Raw genomic sequence first — 21,634 nt, forward strand, 5'->3', positions numbered from 1 at the left:
TTTACGTTTCGAGAGACTGTCAAACTCATGGTAGCAGAGCCAAATTTTTCAAATTCTGATTTTTGCTCGAAAGTTCCAGTTTTATTGCACTAACATATCCTGCTGGTTTTCCTTGACGTGAAGGTTTAACTCTGTTCATTTCCAGGCTAGACGTCTGCCTTATATGCTGCAGCATGAGTGTCCATAATCGAGCGGTTATTTGTTCTTTCAAGTAAGAATGGTGTTTCTATGAAAAAAGTGGCTAGTTCGACTTGCCCTTCAATCACACAAGTGCTTTTCCCTGAGACGATTGTGGTGGCGGTCTAACAAAATGAATAGCTTCCATCGCTTTACATTTTCCTGTGGAAAGAATACAACATGAGGAATACAATGGCCGCTGGTGCGGTTTGCTGCCACCTCCCTGGTGCCCACTAACGTGCTAATAGGCTGACCTGCATTTGTTTTAGGGCCGCTGGTGTAAATATCTGCACGGTGAGGAAGGGGAGGGTCTGGGGATACTTGGTTGGTGGGAGGCTTCTTGTGGTGGGTGGCTCAGAGTATATTATTATGGACTGCAGTGTTATATCATGACTGGAAATAGTCATGACCTCATGGAGCCCCGGCAGGGTCTTGGGAACCCTCAGGTTCCTTGGAACATTCTTCGAGAACCACTGTCTCAGGCAATACGTTCCTTGAAGCAGCCTGTGTATCTGTCTGCTCTTCTTTTTCCTTCCTTCTTTTCCACAGAAGGTCTCTTGGAAGAAGCCAGGCTGGATGTGGGGCCTTCTGGCCCAGGGGAGGAGTGAGACAAGGACCCTCAGCAAGGTAGCTGCTCTGGCCAAGGAGGGTGAGATGGCCAGGGTGGGGCTGTTCAACTTAGCAGGCCAGTTAGGATTTTGGTCCTGAGCGCAGAGAACTAGAGAGAACTGCCTGCTCAGGTCTCTCTTCCCCTTCCTGACACCCTCTGTCCAGAACAGGGTTTTTCTCTCAGGGAGCCCCTCAGCCTGTTAGTCTCCAAGAATTTGCTGGTCTCAGGATGGGCCTGGGCTCACCTGCTCGCCCTCCTCTCTCAGGCAGCCACCACCCACCCAGTCTCTCCTCAGGGTTCCCACCTCCCAAACCCGTCTGCAGAATGGAACCATTCTCCTCTCCCTAACTTGATGCTCTGGGGGCCACAGGCCTCCTCTACGAGAGCTTCACTGTGGGTCAGGCCTGGGAGGTGGAGGCCTGGGAGACAGTCCACAGGTTCAGGAAAGCCCCAGGCCCTGCAGTGTGAGTCCCCCGGCTGCAGGTCTCTCTCCCCTCATGTATCTCTGGGGCTGCTGCCACTTGCACCGGTGGCCCAAGATGAGATCAGGAGCGCCCCACTCTGCTGCCTACCACCCCAGGGCCCTTCTTCCCAGCCCTGGGCCTTTGTGGGTCCACAAGGGAGAACAGTACTAAGGTATTCAAGGGGCCCCTTCGAGGGAGGTTTTCTGGGGACCCCGGGCCTCAGGGTGACTCCATAGCTTCACTCAGGACAACCTGTCCAGATTTGAGGTGTTCCCTCAGAAGGGTCCGTTCAGTGCTCTCAGGAGGCTGCTCCAGCCATGGAGAGGTGGGAGCCCCTGCAGGTCCCCATGGAGATGCATGTCCTATTGCACGCACACAAGGTGTCTCCTGAAGTTTCCTCCACGAAGACTCAAGGGCTCCCAAGACCAGAGCCTCAGACTGTGAGTAGACGCAGAACATGTGAGATGATAACTGTGGCTTTGAGCTGAGAGCGGCTGAGGGGCTGGAGTGTCTTGGCTTGCGGGAGGCTTCTTGGGTGGGTGACAGTCTGATGCAGAGGTGGGGGTGGTGGTGGGTGAATGGGCCCCTTGGCCACAGAGTGGGAATCAGTTCTAGCGATAAGGACATGTGTGCGCATCACCTCCCGGGATGTACCTTTCTACTTTATCTGCTGCTGCTGGTGGGGCTGATGGAAAGGGGTGGGAGTGGGGGTTGGGGAGCAACCTCCATCCAGAACCTTCAGACTCCTGGAGCAGACCTGTCCCCACAGGCAGAAAGTTCCCAGAGGTCAGGATGTGACCCTCAGGTCCCACAGGCACCCCTGGGTTCGCCAGGCTTCCTGGGAGCCTTGGGCAGCCGCACCCTTTCCCAGGGAGGAGGTACCTGGGATTATTCACAGGGCGGGTCCCTGCTGTCAGCTCCTCTCTGGTCTCACTGATTCCCTCTCCGTGCTGTAGACGGTGGACTGAGCAGAGCCTGGCCCTCCTCTTTCTCCTCCTCTCCCTCTTTGGTTAGGGCTTCTGGCCTTTCTCTTCTCTCTGAAAAGCCAGGGCCCAGTCTTCTTTCCCCGGGAGAGAGTGCCCTCTAGTGCCTGGGAGGGTGAAGGCCGAGGAAGAGGGCAGGGCCAGAGGCCAAGCCTGAAAGGAGGCCCTGCCAGCCAATGAGGGGTGAGCCGGCTGCAGCTTGACGTGCGGAGCTGGGACAGCAAGGGACCAACAGGTATTTCTGAGTGTGCGTGTGTGTGTGTGTTTAGCTGTGTTTCTTCTTGAAAAGCCCTCTCTTATCAGAAGGACTGGACTCCACCAGATGGAGTGTAAAGATCAGGGTTTTTGCTCTGCTCTGGAAATAGGACCCTCCCCCTCTTCAACTCTTATATCCCGTCCTCTTCCCAATCACAGTCTGTCCCCAGCTGGGAAGAAATTCTCCGCAGTAGACCTATTGAAGTGAGTTTGTATTTTTCCATTCTACTACCCCCGGTCCCTGATAGCTCAACTGGTAAAGAATCCGCTTGCAATGCAGGAGACCTTGGTTAGATTCCTGGGTCGGGAAGATCTCCTGGAGAAGGGAATGGCTACTCACTCCAGTATTCTGGCCTGAAGAATCCCATGGACAGAGGAGCCTGGTGGGCTACAGTCCATGGGGTCGCAAAGGGTAGGACATGACTAAGCAACCTGCACTTTCACTTTCACCCCTGAACCTTACAGCCCTCTTCTATAAGAGTGAGGGTTAGCAACCCTAGATTGCAGGCTTGGTGCGAGGATTAAATAAAGCATATGTGAGTGTCTACTCAGGCCTCACACATGGTAGGCACTCAATGAGATCTGGTTGCCCAGGGAAACAGGGTGGGGGTGTTTCCCCATCCAATGAGCACCTGACGTGTGCTGGGGACCCAGAGAAGCTTATCCACGTGCTAGCCTTCAGGAGGGCAGATGGGGCCATGCAGTGGGGAGGGTGCTCCGTTTGAGGGGTGAGCGCAGTTGGGGTAAACATCATTGTCTTCCGTAGAGCCGAGGTCACCCCTGTCCGTGTCCTGGAATCACGTGAAGATGCTGTGGTGGCTTCTTGTCTTCTCTACTCTGGGTCTCGGGGACTGGGGTGAGTTTTCTTCATTGGCTTAGAGAGTAATTAAGAAGGATCATCCTACAGTCTCGTAACAAGAAATCTTTGAATGCCTGGTCTCCCTTAGGAGGCTGGTAGGAAGCCAGAGCAGGAGCAGGAGGACAGCTTTGCATTTACAGCACAGAACTTGGAGTCCGCAGACCTGGGTGCAAATCCTTGCCCTGCCTCCAGCAATGATTTTAAATAAGTTAGTCACCTCTTGAAAGCTTAATTTTCCCACTTGAAGCCTGAGATAAAGTTATGATCTATATTTATTGTGAGAATAGAATGGGAAAATTCACTGGAAGGACTTAGCACTTGAGCAATGGGGCAGTGATTCTATTTGCAATATTATGTCACCCTATGACTGGGGTTTATGGTTGTCAGTAAGAGAAAGCTCCTTCAGGGTGGGAGTCTGTTGAAATCCCCAGAGTCCTGCCCACAGGAGCATGGGCATAGCAAATGCCCCCAAAATCAATCCCAGAGGAACTGACTTGATTTGTGCAGGGAATTCCAGTCCCTTCTGTGTACAATCGGCCCCATTGCTTCCATTAGGTAAAATGCATACAAGGAAAGACTTTGTGGTTTTGAAGAGCCTGGATGCATTTCCAGTGGTTTTTGTCATTGTTGATTTTGCCAGTTGTATGTGGCACATGAGAAAAGGACAATATTTCCGACCCCCTGCCCTTATCTGTTTAACTAACTTCCTAGGAGGTTACCTGGAGCTGGTGTTGGAGAAAACCATGCCTCATGGTACTGCTGGAGGTGGTCCTCTGGCCCCAGAGGGGCTTCCTGAAAGCACTCAGAGATCTGGGAGGCAGAGGGTTGTGGAGAGGAGCCTGAGCCACTGCCACAGAAAGGACTGGTACTGGGGCTCTCTGAGGGCTGATGCGAAATGGAATGTTCCTTTACAGGTGATTCCTCCTGGGATAAAACACAAGATAAACACCTGTCCAAGGGACTTCAGGACCTGCTTGGCAACATCTCGCAGCTCATTGAAAAAGACAAACGGGGTCTCAGTGGTGAGGAGGTTTGAGGACCAGCTGGGTTTCTCTTGGGACCAGGCACTTAATAGTGGGATGGGGTGGTTGGGGCTGAGACACAGGAACACCTGCGTGGGTTGTCTTAGGCCTTGGCAGGGAGGGAAGAGGGGGAAGGGGAAGTGGGAGTGCTGCTGGGAGGGACCAGAAACCCAGGAAGGGGAGGTGCAGTCTGTGAATTCAGGCCCCCCTAGCCTGAGGTTGGAGACTAGCACTTTGCCCTCAGGAGTCCTCAGACTGAAGGGGAGTCACTGGCCCTGCCTGGAGGGCCCCCCAGGTTGAGGAGGAAATGCCCCCCTGTGGGAGTGCTGGGAGCAGGGCGAAGGAAGCCGAGTCCCAGAAGAAACTGTCAGTGAGCTTGGAGCACACGGAGGGCAGTAGCGCTGGGGTGGAACGGAGAGGGCCCCTGGGGGCTCTCCCTGGGGCAAATGGTGACACGAAAGGCTTCCTGGAGCAGAGGAGGGAGGGACCCTCAACCAGAGAAGGTCATCCAGGTGTGGGGGCCAAACACCTAGGCTGCTCTGGGCAGGCACAGTCCCTGCATTGGAGTGAGTAGTGAAATAGAAACGTGGAGGCAAGGAGAGGAGGCTGTGCCCGCCTGCCCACAGAAGGCCTCCTGCGGCTCTTCTGCAGCCACCACGGGGCAGAACTGGCCTCAGCTGGTGCGTGTGGCCCAGGGCCCAAGGTGGCAACAGTGGAGCAGGGTGTGCCAAGTGACACCCGCACGGCTCCCCTGCAGGTGTCTCCACCATGGTCTCTCGCGAGCAGTGGGGGGCAGACGCCATTGGCTGCTGTGCCCAGCTGGCCCTGCCGGTGGACTTCCTTGTCACACACCACGTCCCTGGGCTGGAATGTCACAACCAGACCTCGTGCAGTCAGAGGCTGCGGGAGCTGCAGAGCCATCACGTGCGCAACGGCTGGTGTGACGTAGCCTACAAGTAAGAGGCTGGGCTGGGGGCGTGTGACCCAGCGCTCCAAAGGGTGCCTCCCTCACCCCTCTCTTCTCTGTTTCCTTCATTTTCTGGGCTGTGGTTGTACCTGGTTAATAATGAATGCAATGAAAAAGTATCCTATAAAATTCCAAAGCCTTTGAAATTTTCCGTGAGGTTCTTGACTTTGAGCTCTCTTAAAAGGGAGTAAGGAAGTGTAAGTGATGACTCTACTTTCTGTTCGCCTCTTAACGGTTCACACAGCACATCGCAGGCTAGGAATGGCTTCCCCGTATGTGGGTGCATGGGTGCGTTTGCCCCCTGACAGAGTGTGAGGTTGGCTGGGTGGGTGTCGCCATCTCCATGTTACAGGCGGGGGCACCAAGGAAGGGATCAAGGTCACGCTGCTGCTAAGTCATGTGGCCCAGGCTGGCTTGGGATTGCCCCTTTGCCCTCTGATCCTTCCACTACAGTGCGTGTTGGGGCTTTCACCTCGGTGAGGGAGGCATCCACCTCTTCCCCCGATGGTCACTGTAGCAGGCCCTCCCAGCGCCCAGGACCAAGTTCCTCAGCCCCCCTCTGATGTCAGCTCATCGTGGACGATTCCTGTGTGTGGGAATGGCTTCCCACCTCAAGAGCACCTGCATCTCTCTGCGTTTCTGCTTCAGGCTTTCATCCAAGCCCCTGACGGTGAACCCCCTGGAGTGCAGGCTTTGTGGCTAACTTCTTAGTCCCCAGCCTTCTGAAGGGACAATTTTAAGTACCTTTCTCCTTGGAAGGTCACATGTCAAGGAGCGCGGTGCTGAGCCCCAGGTGTCCGTGGGGAAGCCAACCCAATTCTTCACGCGTGGTGTTTCTTCCTGGCTCACTCCTCTGGCCCCTTCAGTCTGGCTTCCGAGGTCTCTTCCCAAATAAACTGCCTGCGTCCACATCCTTGTTTGAGGTGCTGCCTCCTGGGAAGTCTATGTAAGAGGTTACCCTAGCAGAGAGAAATCACACCAACAGCCTGTGTGGAGATCACAGACACACAGCATTTTGGAAGGAGGAGGAGAGCCATGTTTGAGGGAACGTAGAGGCCGAGAAGAATCTTACATTGTTTGGTTGGGTCTGGGGGAGCCTCTGGGTGGCAGCTCCAGGACCCCTTCCCTTTCAACTGTGCAGGATGATTTATACAAAACCCAGCATCTGAACTGGGGGTGGGGTGAGGAACGCGGGAGTGGTCCTTCTAAGGATGAGTGTAAGTCACTTTGTCTATCCATTGTCTCGGATGCTGCTACCGCTGCTGCTAAGTCGCTTCAGTCGTGTCCGACTCTGTGCGACCCCATAGACAGCAGCCCGCCAGGCTCCCCCGTCCCTGGGATTCTCCAGGCAAGAACACTGGAGTGGGTTGCCATGTCCTTCTCCAATGCATGAAAGCGAAAAGTGAAAGTGAAGTCGCTCAGTCGTGCCCGACTCTTAGCAACCCCATGGCCTGCAGCCTACCAGGCTCCTCCGCCCATGGGATTTTCCAGTACTGGAGTGGGGTGCCGTTGCCTTCTCTGATTGTCTCGGATGAATCCATGCAAATCCCCTCTAGTGAACTTGGTTTGGCCCTTCTCCCTTAGGAGTCTAGGTTGGGGTTCCTCTTCAGGGATGTGCCTGGGGCCAGCCACCAAGCCTGGATTTCCCTCTCCACAGCTTCCTGGTTGGGGACGATGGCAGGGTGTATGAAGGTGTTGGCTGGAATGTCCAAGGTGTGCACACCCAGGGCTACAACAATATCTCCCTGGGCCTTGCCTTCTTTGGCAGCAGCAGAGGTAATGGTCACCCCAGCTGTCCTTCTCCATAGAGCTAGCTAGTTCTTCGTCTCACACTGTCTCTCCACCCTCCGCACGCTGGTGATGACACTCCCTCTCCTGGAATCCTCTCCCCTGCCTTTGGGGAACGCTCTTCCTCCCCCTGCTCTGGCTTCCTCCCAGCCTCCTCGCCGCCTGGCCCACCCCTCAGGGGAGGCTATCCATCCTTCCTCCTGCACCCTAATTCTGCTCCTGCTCTGGTCTTGGGAGATTCTGGGTTCCAACTCTCATTCTTGCCTCAAAGACTAGAACACCTTCTCTCTAGCTCAGATGCTTCTGTAGTATCAGGCCTGGCTTCTGGCCAGCCACTTCCTCCTTCCATCTCTCTCTCTGAGATTTTCCGTGCAATTTTTAAAAGCCATGTTGGGGCTCCAAACCCCAAGTCCCCTCCACGGTCCTCTAGCCTTATTGCCACCCTGCCCACCTGCATCCCAACATACATCCATTGAATTTCTGAACATTTACAGTTAATAAGTGGGCTTACCTGGTGACTCAGTGATAAAGAACTCACCTGCAGTGCAGGAGATGAGGGTTTGGTTCCTGGGTTGGGAATATCTCCTGGAGAAGGGAATGGCAGCCCATTCCAGTACTCTTGCCTGGGAAATCCCATGGACAGAGGAGCCTGGCAGGCTACAGTCCATGGGGTCTCAAGAGAGTCGGACATGATTTTGTGACTAAATAACAACAATTAGCAAAGCCTCTGCACATCTAGTTTCCTATGGCCCCCTCCCAATATCTTTTGAGATGGCCCAGGTAAGTTTCACGACTACTATTACAGTAGGTACAGCCCAAGTTTCAGAGAGGTAAGTGACCCAGGTGACATAGCTGTAAGGAGAGGAATCAGAACACAAGCTCATCCCTTCCATTTCTGCTCCAGGGCAGCTTCCTGTTTGCCAGAGGAGTCTTGATGTTCAACTTGGTTGATTTCCGTGACCACTCTGTGAATAGTGGGGTTCATCATAGCATCTGCCTCTCAGGCTTGATGTGAGGCTTACAGCAGCCACTGCAGACAGAGAGGCTGGCACAGGCCTGGAAGGGCCCTAGTGATGGGAAACCCTAACGCAGCCAGGGGGCTTTAGTGAGCATGGGGCTGCCATCCAGCTCTTCCCCAGGGAGACAGATGAATGAAGTCTCGGTGGGTCTTTGGGAAAGGTCTTTCCAGTCACCAAAGCTCTGTCCAGGCAGACCCTTGAATTCCAAGCTGTCCAGTGCTCAGGATGAGCCTGTTCCCCTTCCTCCCCCTTCAACAGCTATGCAGGAGCTGGCAGGACATCTTGTCTCCCCACAGAACTCTGCAACTCAGGCCAGATTGAGGCTTCCTAAGGATCACTCTCTTCTAGGCCACAGCCCTAGCCCAGCTGCCCTGGCAGCCATGGAAGGTTTGATCTCCTCTGCTGTCCACAAGGGCCACCTGTCACCCCTGTATGTCCAGCCACTCCTTGTGAAAGGCGAGAGCTGCCTGTCCTCTCAGCAGAATGCAAGTCTCAAGGAAGGTAAGACTTTAAGTCTTAAAAAAAAATTTTTTTTTTTGGGCAGTGCTGCAAGGCATATGAGATCTTAGTTCCCTGACCAGGGATCAAACTCAGGTTGCCTACCTTGGAAGTATGGAGTGTTAATCACTGAACCCCCAGGGAAGTCCCTAAGACCTTGAGTCTTACTGGACCTCCCTCAAGATTCACTCCCATTCACTTCCAAATGCCACTGGATGTGACTTTTTCAGTCAGGCTCTCACTGGAGTTGTTCTTTTTTAAAAAAGTATTTTTTAATTGGTGGAAAATAGCTTTACAATTTTGGGTTGGTTTCTGCCGTAAGACAATGTGAATCAGTCATAATTATATATATTCCGCCCCCCCACCACCCCCGCCAGCCCTCTAGGTCATCACAATGTGCTGGGCTGGGCTCTCTGAGTCCTTTAGCAACTTCCCACTGTCTGTTTTACCAGTGTTAGTGTATATATGTCAATGCCACTTTCTCAGTTTGTCCCACCCTCATCTTCCTCTGCTGTGTGTACAAGTCTGTTCTCTACGAGGTTCATCAGTACCATGCTTCTAGATTCCATATGTATATGTTACTATATGACACCTATTTTTCTCTTTCTGACTTACTTCACTCTGTATAAGAAGCTCTAGGTTTATCCATTTCACTATTACTGACTCAGATTCATTCTTTGTTATGGCTGAATAATATTCCATTGTATAAATGTACCACAACTTTTTTTTTTTAATGCAAACTCATCTGTTGATGGACATCTAGGTTGCTTCCATGTCTTGGCTATTGTAAACATCGCTTCAGTGAACATTGGGGTACTTGTATCTTTTATAATTGTGGTTTTCTTGGGGTATAAGCCCAGTAGGGGATTTCTGGGTCATGTGGTAGATTTATTCCTAGATTTTTAAGGAATCAATGTATTATTCCATTTGTTTTCCATAATGGCTGTATCTATTTACCTTTCCATCAACAGTACAGGAGGGTTCCCTTTTCTCCATACCTTCTCCAGCATGTACTGTTTGTAGATTTTTTTTTGATGATGGCTATTCCGACTGGTATGAGTGATATGTTACAGTAGTTTTGATTTGGATTTTTCTCATAATGAGTGATGTTGAGCATCTTTTCATGTGCTTATTATTCATCTGTATGTCTTCTTTGAAGAAATGTCTGCCATTTTTTTATTGGGTTGCTTGTTTTTCTGATATTGAGCTGTATGAACTGCTTATGTATTTTGGAGGTTAACCCTTTGTCTGGGAAAACAGTGTAAATAGTGGCAGACTTTTTTGAGGGGGCTCCAAAATCACTGCAGATGGTGAGTGCAGCCATGAAATTAAAAGATGCTTGCTCCTTGGAAGAAAGGCTATGACAAACATAGACAGCATATTAAAAAGCAGAGACATTATTTTGCCAACAAAAGTCCATCTAGTCAAGGCTATGGTTTTTGTAATAATCATGTATGGATGTGAGAGTTGGACTATAAAGAAAGCTGAGTGCAGAAGAATTGATGCTTTTGAACTGTGGTGTTGGAGAAGACTCTTGAGAGTCCCTTGGATTGCAAGGAGATCCAACCAGTCCATCCTAAAGGAAATCAGTCCTGAATATTCATTGGAAGGACTGGTGTTGAAGCTGAAACTCGAGTACTTTGGCCACCTGATGTGAAGAGCTGACTCATTTGAAAAGACCCTGATGCTGGGAAAGATTGAAGGCGTAAGGAGAAGGGGGCAACAGAGGATGAGATGATTGGATGGCATCACTGACTCAATGGACATGAGTTTGAGTAAACTCTGGGAGTTGGTGATGGACAGGGAGGCCTGGCGTGCTGAAGTCCATGGGGTCACAAAGAGTCGGACATGTCTGAGCGACTGAACTGAACTGAACTGAACCCTTTGTCAGTTGCTTCGTTTGCAAATATTTTCTCCCATTCTGCGGTTTATCTTTTCATGTTGTTGATAGTTTCCTTTGTTGTGCAAAAGCTTTTAAGTTTTATTAGTTTCCTCTTGTTTATTTTTGTTTTTATTTCCCTTAATTTACGAGATGGGTCAGAGAGAATCTTGCTGCAATTTATGTCAAACAGTGTACTGTCTATGTTTTCCTCTAAGAGCTTTATAGTTTCTGGCCTTACATTTAAGCCTTTAATCCATTTTGAGTTTATTTTTGTTTATAGTGTTAGGAAGTGTTCTAATTTCATTCTTTTACACGTAGCTGTCCATTTTTCCCAGCACCATTTATTGAAGAGGCTGTCTTTTTCACTGGAGTCCTCTGATGGGCAACTGGTCACCCAACTCTCTGAAACATTAGGGCTTGCAAACCTTGAGGGGGGCCCTCCAGGTCACCTACTTGTCCCTCCGATTCCTAGAATGATAGAGGCATGGCACTCTGCATAGTCTACCGTGTGCCCGCTCATTCCTACGTCAGTTACTTACTGAGCACCTGCGCGTCACTGAGGATGTATCAAGAGAGCATACGCACAACTGCAGTGCCCTCATGAAGTTTCAATCAAGATGGCAGAGAAACACAATAAGAACGCAAACAAGTAAAATAGTTGGTGTGTTACATGGTGAAATGGTGAAAAGTGCTATGAAGGGAAAAAAGCCTGGCGAGGGGTAGGATACACAAACACAAACATGCACACCTTTCTGAATACAAAAATTATCAGTAGAGCTGCATTAACAGACCAAGAGCTTAAGGCATTACTTGTACTGACTTAAAGGAAGAGTTTAACATAATTCAAGGAAGATTAAAAGCAGATTTTGAGTTTAACAAGCAGCAACATCAAAACTGGGACAGTTAGAAGGGAGTTTCCTGGTGGTCCAGTGGTTAGGGCTCTGTGCTTTCACTGCTGGGGGTCCCGGTTTGATCTCTGGTTAGGGAACTTGGATCCCACAAACCACATGGTGTGGCCTAAACAAACAGTATAGTTAATAGGCACTATTCATCTTTTCTTGGACTTAATAGAATTTTAAAGAAAATTGGACTTTTGTATTAGACCTTGGAGTGAATTTGATCTCTGCCTTTGGATGGTGTCATCTGTCAGTATTAATAATTGCTTACACTGACAGAGTTTTGTGGACTACAAGTGATTCTTAAAGACATGTTTTCAGATGAAACTTCAACTGATTTCTCCAAAAAGACCCTGTTACACATACGTACACACACACACACACACACACACACACACACACGACAGTTGTTCAGATAAATAAATACACTTTGGACTTGGGATAAAGCATCCATGTCCCCTCAAGATCAACATTCCCATTGTCCTTTGGGTTCTGATTTTTGGGGTTGTAGCTGGTGATTCTTAGCTCCTGCATCTTGAACGCAATTCCTATTCCTAGATAGGCCACCAGGAACTGCCGGGCTCTCCAGGTCCGTAGTCATGGTCAGGGCAGGATGCCGAGAGGATGGGCGGGATGTTCAGTAGCGAGGTGGGTGACCAGAGCGGGCACAGTGAATCCTCACATCCATTTTTTGCCCCACTACAGTTTGCCCACTTATTGTCCAGAGGTCTGCTTGGGATGCCAGGGAGGCCCACTGTCCTGAGATGAACCAGCCGGCTCAGTATGTCATCATCATCCACACCGCGGGGCGAACCTGCAACAGGTCTGATGAATGTCGCGTGCTGGTCCAAGATATCCAGTCCTCCTTCATGGATAGATTGGACTCGTGTGATATTGGGTACAAGTAAGTGTGCCTGAGGCTGTGAAGGCTTTTCTTCCCATGGGGGTGGATACTGATCCTGTGAAAGGAGTGGGAAGAGGACCTAATATTTACTGAGAGCCCAGCATAGGAGAGGTGGTCCTTCTCACTCACGGATTCCTCACCAAGCCCCGGGTAGGCCTTATTTAGGATGTAGCTAAGGGGTGGTCATCTCCCTTGAGCACATTCTCAAAATGTGTGTCTTTATTATTTTAATTGAAGTATAGCTGTTTATAATGTTTTGTTAGTTTCAGGTGCAAAGTGATTCAGTTTTATACATACATATATATTCTTTTTCAGATTCTTTTCCCTGATAGGTTATTCAGTTCAGTTCAGTTCAGTCACTCAGTTGTGTCTGACACTTTGAGACTCCATGGACTGCAGCACGCCAGGCTTCCCTGTCCGTCACCAACTCCCAGAGCTTGCTCAAACTCATGTCCATCGAGTCCGTGATGTCATCCAACCATCTCATCCTCTGTCATCCCCTTCTCATCCTGCCTTCAATCTTTCCCAACTTTAGGTTCTTTTCAAATGAGTCAGTTCTTCACACTGGGTGGCCAAAGGATTGGAGCTTCAGCTTTAGCATAGTCCTTCCAATGAATATTCAGGACTGATTTCTGTTAGGATTGACTGGTTGGATCTCCTTGCAGTTCAAGGGACTCTCAAGAGTCTTATCCAACACCACAATTCAAAAGCATCAATTCTTCAGTGCTCAGCTTTCTTTATGGTCCAACCCAAATATACATGACTACTGGGAAAACCATAGCTTTGATGATATGGACCTTTGTTGGCAAAGTAATGTCTCTGCTTTTTAATATGCTGTCTAAATTGGTCATAGCTTTTCTTCCAAGGAGCAAGTGTCTTTTAATTTCATGGCTGCAGTCACCATCTGCAGTGATTTAGGAGCCCCCCCAAAATAAAGTCTGACACTGTTTGCATTGTTCCCCCATCTATTTGCCATGAAGTGATGGGATCAGATGCCATGATCTTAGATTTTTAAAGATGAATTTTAAGCCAACTTTTTCACTCTCCTCTTTCTCTTTCATCAAGAGGCTCTTTAGTTCTTCTTTGCTTTCTGCCAAAATGGTAGTGTCATCTGCGTATCTGAGGTTATCGATATTTCTCCCAGTAATCTTGATTTCAGCTTGTGCTTCATCCAGCCTGGCATTTTTCATGATGTACTCTGTATTTAAGTTAGATAAACAGGGTGACAATATACAGCCTTGATATACTCCTTTCTCAATTTGGAACCAGTCAATTTTTTCATGTCCGGTTCTAACTGTTGCTTCTTGACCTGCATACAGATTTCTCAGGAGGCAGGCAAAATGGTCTGGTATTCCCATCTCTAAGAATTTTCCAGTTTATTGTAATCCACACAGTCAAAAGCTTTAGCATACTTAATGAAGCAGAAATAGATATTTTTCTGGAACTCTCTTGCTTTTTCTGTGATCCAACAGATGTTGGCAATTTGATCTCTGGTTCTTCTGATTTTTTAAAATCCAGCTTGAACATCTGGAAGTTCTCAGTTCACATACTGTTGAAGCCTCGCTTGGGGAATTTTGAACATTACTTTGCTAATGTATGAGATGTGTGCAATTGTGTGGTAGTTTGAGCATTCTTTGGCTTTGCCTTTCTTTGGGATTGGAATGAAAACTGATCTTTTCCAGTCCTGTGGCCACTGCTGAGTTTTTCAAATTTGCTGACATATTTACTGCAGCGCTTTAACAGCATCATCTTTTAAGATTTGAAATAGCTCAACTGGAATTCCATCACCTCCACCAGCTTTGTTCGTACTGATGCTTGCTAAGGCCCACTTGACTTCTGACTCCAGGATGTCTGGCTCTATGTGAGTGATCACACCATTGTGGTTATTTGGGTCATGAAGATTTTTTTTTTTGTACAGTTCTTCTGTGCATTCTTGCCACCTCTTCTTAATATCTTCTGCTTCTGCTTCTGTTAGGTCCATATGATTTCTGTCCTTTATTATGCCCATCTTTGCATGAATTTTTCCCTTGGTATCTCTAATTTTCTTGAAGACATCTCTAGTCTTTCCCATCCTATTGTTTTCCTCTATTTCTTTGCATTGATCACTGAGGAAGGCTTTCTTATCTCTCCTTGCTGTTCTTTGGAACTCTGCATTTGGATGAGTATATTTTTCCTTTTCTCCTTTGCTTTTAGCTTCTCTTCTTTTCTCAGCTATTTTTAAGGCCTCCTCAGACAACCATTTTGCCTTTTTTGTATTTCTTTCTTTTGGGGATGGTCTTGATCACCACCTCCTGTACAGCGTCACAAATCTCCATCCATAGTTCTTCAGGCACTCTATCTAGCAAATCTAATCCCTTGAATCTATTTGTCACTTCCATTGTATAATCCTAGGGATTTGATTTAGGTCATACCTGAATGGTCTAGTGGTTTTCCCTACTTCCTTCAATTTAAGTCTGAATTTGGCAATAAGAGTTCATAGTCTGAGCCACAGTCAGCTCCTGGTCTTGTTTTTGCTGACTGTGTAGAGCTTTTCCATCTTTGGCTACAAAGAATATAATCAGTCTGATTTTGGTGTTGACCGTCTGGTGATGTCCATGTGTAGAGTCATCTCTTGTGTTGTTGGAGAGGGTGTTTGCTATGACCACACAATATTAAGTAGAGTTCCCTGTGCTCTACAGTAGGTCCTTGTTGGTTATCTCCTTTATGGACAGTAGTATGAATGTGTGTCCTTTTGAAAGGTCAGATATTGACATGATGGAGACCAAGGCTGTGCTGAAAAGGTACTATAGGACATCAAATGCAGGGAAGATTGTAAAACCCGTAGAAAGGAGCATCTACAGATTATGCCTTTTTCACATAATCACCTCCCACTCCTCGGCTTAGGCTCTGTCTCTCAGTTCAGCCCCAACCTGAAGTTTGTCTCCCTCATGTTAGACTCTCCTTTGCATCTGGAAAGTATCAGCCTCCTTGGGGAGGACATCTTTCCTTACACAAGAAGATGAGGTGACGGGGAGCAGCCAGAGAAGAGGCAACTGGGACAGTGTGGTGCAATGGAAGCTAAGAATGTTTGAAGAGGTGGGAATTGGCAGGGCCTCTGCTTCCCTGGTGGCTCAGATGGTAAAGCGTCTGTCTGCAATGCGTGAGACCCAGGTTTGATCCCTGGGTTGGGAAGATCCCTGGAGAAGGAAATGGCAGCCCACTCCAGTACTATTGCCTGGAAAATCCCATGGATAGAGTAGCATGGTAGGCTGCAGTCCATGGGGTTTCAAAGAGTCGGACACGACTGAGCGACTCCACTTTCTTTTTTTCTGAAACAGAGAGGTCAGGGAAGGCAAAGTCAGGGAAGTGTTCTCCTGTCCAGATAGTACTTTTGGATCTCTCTAATGGCAAAGTCTGTAATCCTTTTATAGAGAAGACACTGACCTAACAGAAGAGTGGAGACTTTTTGAAGGATGCTTTCAGAGACTGAAGATAAGACGTTTGGGGTTCAGTTCAGTTCAGTTCAGTCGCTCAGTCCTGTCTGACTCTTTGTGACCCCATGAATCGCAGCATGCCAGGCCTCCCTGTTCATCACCATCTCCCGGAGTTCACTCAGACTCATATCCATCGAGTCCGTGATGCCATCCAGCCATCTCATCCTCTGTCGTCCCCTTCTCCTCCTGCCCCCAATCCCTCCCAGCATCAGAGTCTTTTCCAATGAGTCAGCTCTTTGCATGAGGTGGCCAAAGTACTGGAGCTTCAGCTTTAGCATCATTCCTTCCAAAGAAATCCCAGGGCTGATCTCCTTCAGAATGGACTGGTTGGATCTCCTTGCAGTCCAAGGGACCCTCAAGAGTCTTCTATGTAATATCTTGGACTTAGTCTCTGAACAACAGCAACAGCAACAACAATGTCCTATCAGAAATGGCGGCACGGAGTCTTACGTCTTAGGGCGGGTTTCTACTGACCCAGACGGCGTATCTGTGCACGGGAGTCACAGGAGCCCCAGTGGAGCTGGAGTTTAGTCCCTGCTGCTGCTGCTGCTGCTGAGTCGCCTCAGTCGTGTCCGACTCTGTGCGACCCCATGGACTGCAGCCCACCAGGCTCCCCCGACCCTGGGATTCTCCAGGCAAGAACACTGGAGTGGGTTGCCATTGCCTTCTCCAATGCATGGAAGTGAAAAGTGAAAGTGAAGTCGTTCAGTCATGTCCGACCCTCAGTGACCCCATGGACTGCAGCCCACCAGGCTCCTCCGTCCATGGGATTTTCCAGGCAAGAGTACTGGAGTGGGGTGCCATTGCCTTCTCTGTTTTAGTCCCTACTTGTCCCCAAGCCCAGGACAGCTGTGTGCAGGGTCCTTGCCTTAGATGGATTTACCACTGCTGCTTGATATGTACTCCTGGGCTGACTGCCTCTCCTCTCTCCAATCCCTGGTAGTAACATCGTTTTCAAGATAGGAGGAAACTTTTCCTCCAACATCTATTACCTATCAGGATGTGTTTTGCTGGGCCCTGGTATGCAGAATTATTCCCAGTAGGAGGAGGGAGGAGAAAGCGATGGCACCCCACTCCAGTACTCTTGCCTGGAAAATCCCATGGATGGAGGAGCCTGGTGGGCTGCGGTCCATGGGGTTGCGAAGAGTCGGACACGACTGAGCGACTTCCCTTTCACTTTTTGCTTTCATGCATTGGAGAAGGAAATGGCAACCCACTCCAGTGTTCTTGCCTGGAGAATCCCAGGGACGGGGGAGCCTGGTGGTCTGCTGTCTGTGGGGTCACACAGAGTTGGACACGACTGAAGTGACTTAGCAGCAGCAGCAGCAGGAGGGAATGGTGGGATTTCTCACCAAGATCAGGAGCCCAGCAAGGGGAATAGGTGGGTCCAGGTGTGGGTTCATGGTCTTTCTGGGTGGCAGCTGAAGCCAGGGAAGTAGATGGGTTAGTCCTGGGACAAAGTGTCAAGTGAGAAGAGGGGAGTTAGGGCCACATCCCGAGGAACCCTCCAGGTGCAGGGAAGGACACAGGAAGATGAGGTGATGAGGAGCAGCCAGAGAAGAAGCAACTGGGAGAGTGCAGTGCGATGGAAACTAAGAGTGTTTGAAGAGGCAGGGATTGGCAGGGCCTCCCGAACAGAGAGGCCAGGGAAGGCAAGGCTGGGGAGGTGTTCTTCGTGTGTCCTTAGTCATGGGGAGGTGTAGGTCATCTGTGCGCAGCAGTTCCACTGGTGAGGTAGGGCTGCAGGGGTTGAAAATACTGTCACTGTTCCTAGACTGTGAGCTACCTGCAACAGTGGTGCTGTGCTGAGGCCCATGGGCTCATGAGAGAGGATTGTTGTTAGGAATTTTGTCGAATCATTGGTAGGCTGAGATCAGCCATGGTGGGAGAGCAACGAAAGCTGCAGGTCAGGGCTGCGGTCCATGCCCCTTGCCCATGAGAGCTGGCTGACCAGCATGACACTGGCAGGGACTCTTTGTTACACAGTGTTTAGAACTTGATAAGCTAATCAATGTCTGATGAGTAGACAAGAATGAATGAGTGAATGGAACAGCCTCAGAGTGCCTCTCTTTCACGCCCTTCTCCATCTCCCCTGGCTGTCCTCTAGCTTCCTTGTGGGCCAGGATGGCATCATCTATGAAGGAGTAGGCTGGAGTGTCCAAGGTTCCCACACCCCCAGCTACAATGACATTGCCCTGGGCCTCGCCTTTATGGGCACCTTCTCTGGTAAGTGGATGCTTTGGGCAGTAGTGGTCATTGTGTGGTATTTGAGGGAAAGCATCTGACCGCATCTGCTGAAGTGACTTAGCAGCAGTGCTGGGTTTGCCCCACTTCAGATCTGATGTTGAACTAAGTTCAGTGTGAGAGGTGGCCTTTGAGACAGAATTCCACCCCAAATTTACATATTTCACACCCAAACAAATGCCTCTCTCTTCTGATATCCAAGACACATTAGACAAGGAAAGAAGATCTTTGTGTATGTTTCTGGGGAGTTTTTACCATGACATCCACGTGTGGACACTTGCCTTATTTGCCAAATGCACAGATGAGCCCTCTCTCTGCATCCAGAGTGCACGCTGAGAATTGCTATTGCTCAGAGATTTGATCAGAGTTTGTTTAAGCTCAGGGACCTTTTGTGGAATCTCTGGGAAGGAAGGCTATGTCACTGGGGGCTAGTACTAGATCGGGCCTTGGATAGGGGAAGGAGTGAGCCAGGGGAATATGCCTGGGGATGATGCTGGGCCTATGAAGGTGAAGAAAACACTCTATGGCTAATGCAGGGTTGCTCAACCACAACATTATCAACATTTCAGGTCAGATAATTCATTGGGGCTGCCCTGTTCACTGTAGGGTATTTAGCAACATCCCTGGCATCTAACTACTAGATACCTACAACATCCTTCCCTTCACTGTGACAACCCAAAATGTTTCTCAGTTCAGTTCAGTCACTCAGTTGTGTCCGACTCTTTGCGACCCCATGAATCGCAGCACGCCAGGCCTCCCTGTCCATCACCAACTCCCAGAGTGCACTCAGACCCATGTCCATCGAGTCCGCGATGCCATCCAGCCATCTCATCCTCGGTCATCCCTTTCTCCTCCTGCCCCCAATCCCTCCAAGCATCAGAGTCTTTTCCAATGAGTCAACTCTTCGCATGAGGTGGCCAAAGTACTGGAGCTTCAGCTTTAGCATCATTCCTTCCAAAGAAATCCCAGGGCTGATCTCCTTCAGAATGGACTGGTTGGATCTCCTTGCAGTCCAAGGGACTCTCAAGAGTCTTCTCCAACACCACAGTTCAAAAGCATCAATTCTTCGGCACTCAGCGTTCTTCACAGTCCAACTCTCACATCCATACATGACCACAGGAAAAACCATAGCCTTGACTAGACGGACCTTAGTCGGCAAAGTAATGTCTCTGCTTTTGAAAATGCTATCTAGGTTGATCTAGGGGGTTAGATTGTCGCCTATAGAACAACCAGGCTAAAGGCTTTGTACAGCCCCAGGATGATTGTATATTGTATCTCAGGCTCTGCTCTTCTGATTCAGGAAGAACTTTGGTGCTGAGGAATCTAAAGTCTTGGTTTTCTACCTGTCTGCAAGGTGGAATGTACCAGTTTGGTGGTAAAGGTGGGTTAGGGGGATCTGTGAGTGTGTCCTGCCCTGGAACAAACGCGGGAATCCTATAACTGATGAGTCTGCTGTGGTTTGCAGGTTCCCCGCCCAATGCCGCAGCGCTGGAGGCAGCCCAGAACCTGATCCAGTGTTCCGTGATCAAGGGGCACCTGGTCTCCGACTACCTGCTGGTGGGGCACAGTGATGTGACCAACGTTCTCTCTCCTGGGCGGGCTTTGTACAACGTCATTAAGACTTGGCCTCATTTCAGACACTAGGGAGCCCCTTTTTCTCCCAAGACCATTCCTGTCCCCAACCCCATCCCCTTCCCCAACCCCACCTGCTGGCCCTCCCCGTCCTCTCCATGCTGATTCAGCACCTGTATCCTCTCCTTGCCAACCCCATCCTGTCCCTCCTGTCTCAGGTTAGTATGATCATTTCCTGCCAGCACCTCCCAGAATCTCTTAAACCCTGTAGTTGGATGTTCCCAGCCCTCTGAGTCTGGGCCCCGTCTTCCTCTTTTCTCACCTTCCTCTCCCCACCACCCATGTCTTCAGCCAGGTGAGCTTTCTTGTCCCCTGATACACACCCCTCTCCTGGTGTGCCTTCCCCTGCCGTCTGCCTGGCAGCCCCCAGCCTCACATGTGACCCAGGTCAATGTCCCAGCCCCTCCTCTCTGTTCACACACTGCCTTGCCCTAATTTGGAAGCAGCCCTTATTTCAAGGCAGTAATTGTTTATAGACATTCTCTCCACTGGGTTGTGAGGTTGTCCACTTTCATTCATGTCTGTGTCTTCAGTTCTTCAGCAGTGTCTAGAATTCAGAAGATGAGACAGATATTTATTGGAGAAATGGATGAATAAAGGGGAGTGGGCCAAGTCCCTGCTCCCCTTTCCAATTTGCTGGACATACCCTCTTTGGGCAGGATTTGCTGGACCTTGGGCAGTCCCCAATCCCGCCAGGATTCTCTCTGTTCCGTTCTTTTCTAGTCCGAGGCTCAGAACTGGCTCTGGTTGCTTGTCTCTGGGGTCCTGTGTACACATCCTCCCACACCCCTGTGAGGACAGGACCATGCGCTTCTCCAGACCCAGGCCCAGGCTGTGTCCACACAGGCCACCCAGCACCTCCCCACATCGGGGATGCTCACAGATAAAAAATTATAAACTAGCATTTCAGATCCAGCTAAAAGTATCAAGAAAATCATGTAAGGTAGGAAAGAAAAATTAACTAAAAGTGTAAAATATGAGAAATCGGGTAATAGAACTCATGAGAGAGTAAGAAATATGATAACCATTTCAGAAATGACCAGGTAAAAGAAGGAAGATAAAAAGTAAATGCACATAACAGATTATACCTTAGAAGAAAATGGAGATCGAATGAAGGAAAAAATTAAAAATCCAAAAGAAATAAAAAACAAGAGTAAAACAACCAGATGGAAAGTAACCAATATAGTCAATTAGCAAAGAAGTTACAAGGCACGTATAACTGAAGTCCCTAAACAAGAAGACTAAAATAAGGGAATAGGACAAATACAAAAACAGTAATTCTAGAAAACCTTCCTGAAAAAAAAAGTTTTGAAAATTTGCTTTTACTTTGCTTTGTATTTAAAAAGAATGACTCACAAAGATGAATTACAGGGTGTATTAAACTAACGGGTTTTCAATAAAACATTTCCTTTGGGCATTCAGGATAAAACCCAAAAATGTGACAAATAAGAGAGAAAAATGTCATCAGAATTTTTGACAACATTTTCAGCTAGGAAAAAAAATGGAAGAATATATTTAAAATGTAATGAAAAATGTGATAATGTGATCCAAGGGTTTTATAGTCAATAAAATTGAGTTTCAAATACAAAGATCACAGATATACTCTCATCAACATGTAAGAACTCTGGGAATATAGTCTCACGAGCTCTTCCTTAGGAGTCTACAAGATAATGACCTCAAACAACCAAAATAAGACATTAACATAATGATCAGAGATAAATAGTAATGTATGTGTATTTGTAAATTAAGACTAAATGAAGATTATCAAAGTGAGAATATAGTATGTAATGGTTGCGAGTGCTAACAATGTTGCAGATTACAAAACTGAAAAAAAAATGTGGAGGGAATGAGAAGAGGGTCTGCAAATTTACTTTTAAGCTATTTTAGTAATTATATTGTTGGTGCTAATCTTTGTATTGTTTTTGCATGAAAATTTACTGTGAGATGTGGGTCAAACAAAT

At 48.6% G+C, this 21,634-nt stretch overlaps 1 protein-coding gene across 2 annotated transcripts; it reads left to right on the top strand.

Moving 5' to 3' along the window:
- The first annotated feature begins 3,260 nt into the window (after window positions 1-3,260).
- On the top strand, window positions 3,261-19,685 carry PGLYRP4 (peptidoglycan recognition protein 4). 2 transcript variants are annotated; one of them, XM_068965395.1, is made up of 8 exons: window positions 3,261-3,345; window positions 4,263-4,370; window positions 5,128-5,326; window positions 6,995-7,113; window positions 8,493-8,645; window positions 12,126-12,324; window positions 17,905-18,023; window positions 19,507-19,685. In XM_068965395.1, the coding sequence occupies exons 1-8, from the start codon at window positions 3,297-3,299 to the stop codon at window positions 19,683-19,685; spliced, it is 1,125 nt and encodes a 374-aa protein (XP_068821496.1). In that variant the 5' UTR covers window positions 3,261-3,296. The 2 variants fall into 2 exon arrangements, with proteins under 2 accessions (XP_068821496.1, XP_068821497.1); XM_068965396.1 differs by having other exon boundaries at window positions 4,263-4,351; window positions 5,115-5,326.
- Window positions 19,686-21,634: the final 1,949 nt, after the last annotated feature.

The sequence above is a fragment of the Capricornis sumatraensis genome, chromosome 2, assembly GCF_032405125.1.
Source record: "Capricornis sumatraensis isolate serow.1 chromosome 2, serow.2, whole genome shotgun sequence".
NCBI classification, from domain to species: domain Eukaryota; kingdom Metazoa; phylum Chordata; class Mammalia; order Artiodactyla; family Bovidae; genus Capricornis; species Capricornis sumatraensis.

Coding starts and splice junctions, on each gene's coding strand:
- PGLYRP4 (XM_068965395.1), top strand. CDS start 3,297: ATGCTGTGGTGGCTTCTTGTCTTCTCTACTCTGGGTCTCGGGGACTGG. Junction 12,325..17,904: donor TCGTGTGATATTGGGTACAA/GTAAGTGTGCCT, acceptor GCTGTCCTCTAG/CTTCCTTGTGGGCCAGGATG. Junction 18,024..19,506: donor CTTTATGGGCACCTTCTCTG/GTAAGTGGATGC, acceptor TGTGGTTTGCAG/GTTCCCCGCCCAATGCCGCA.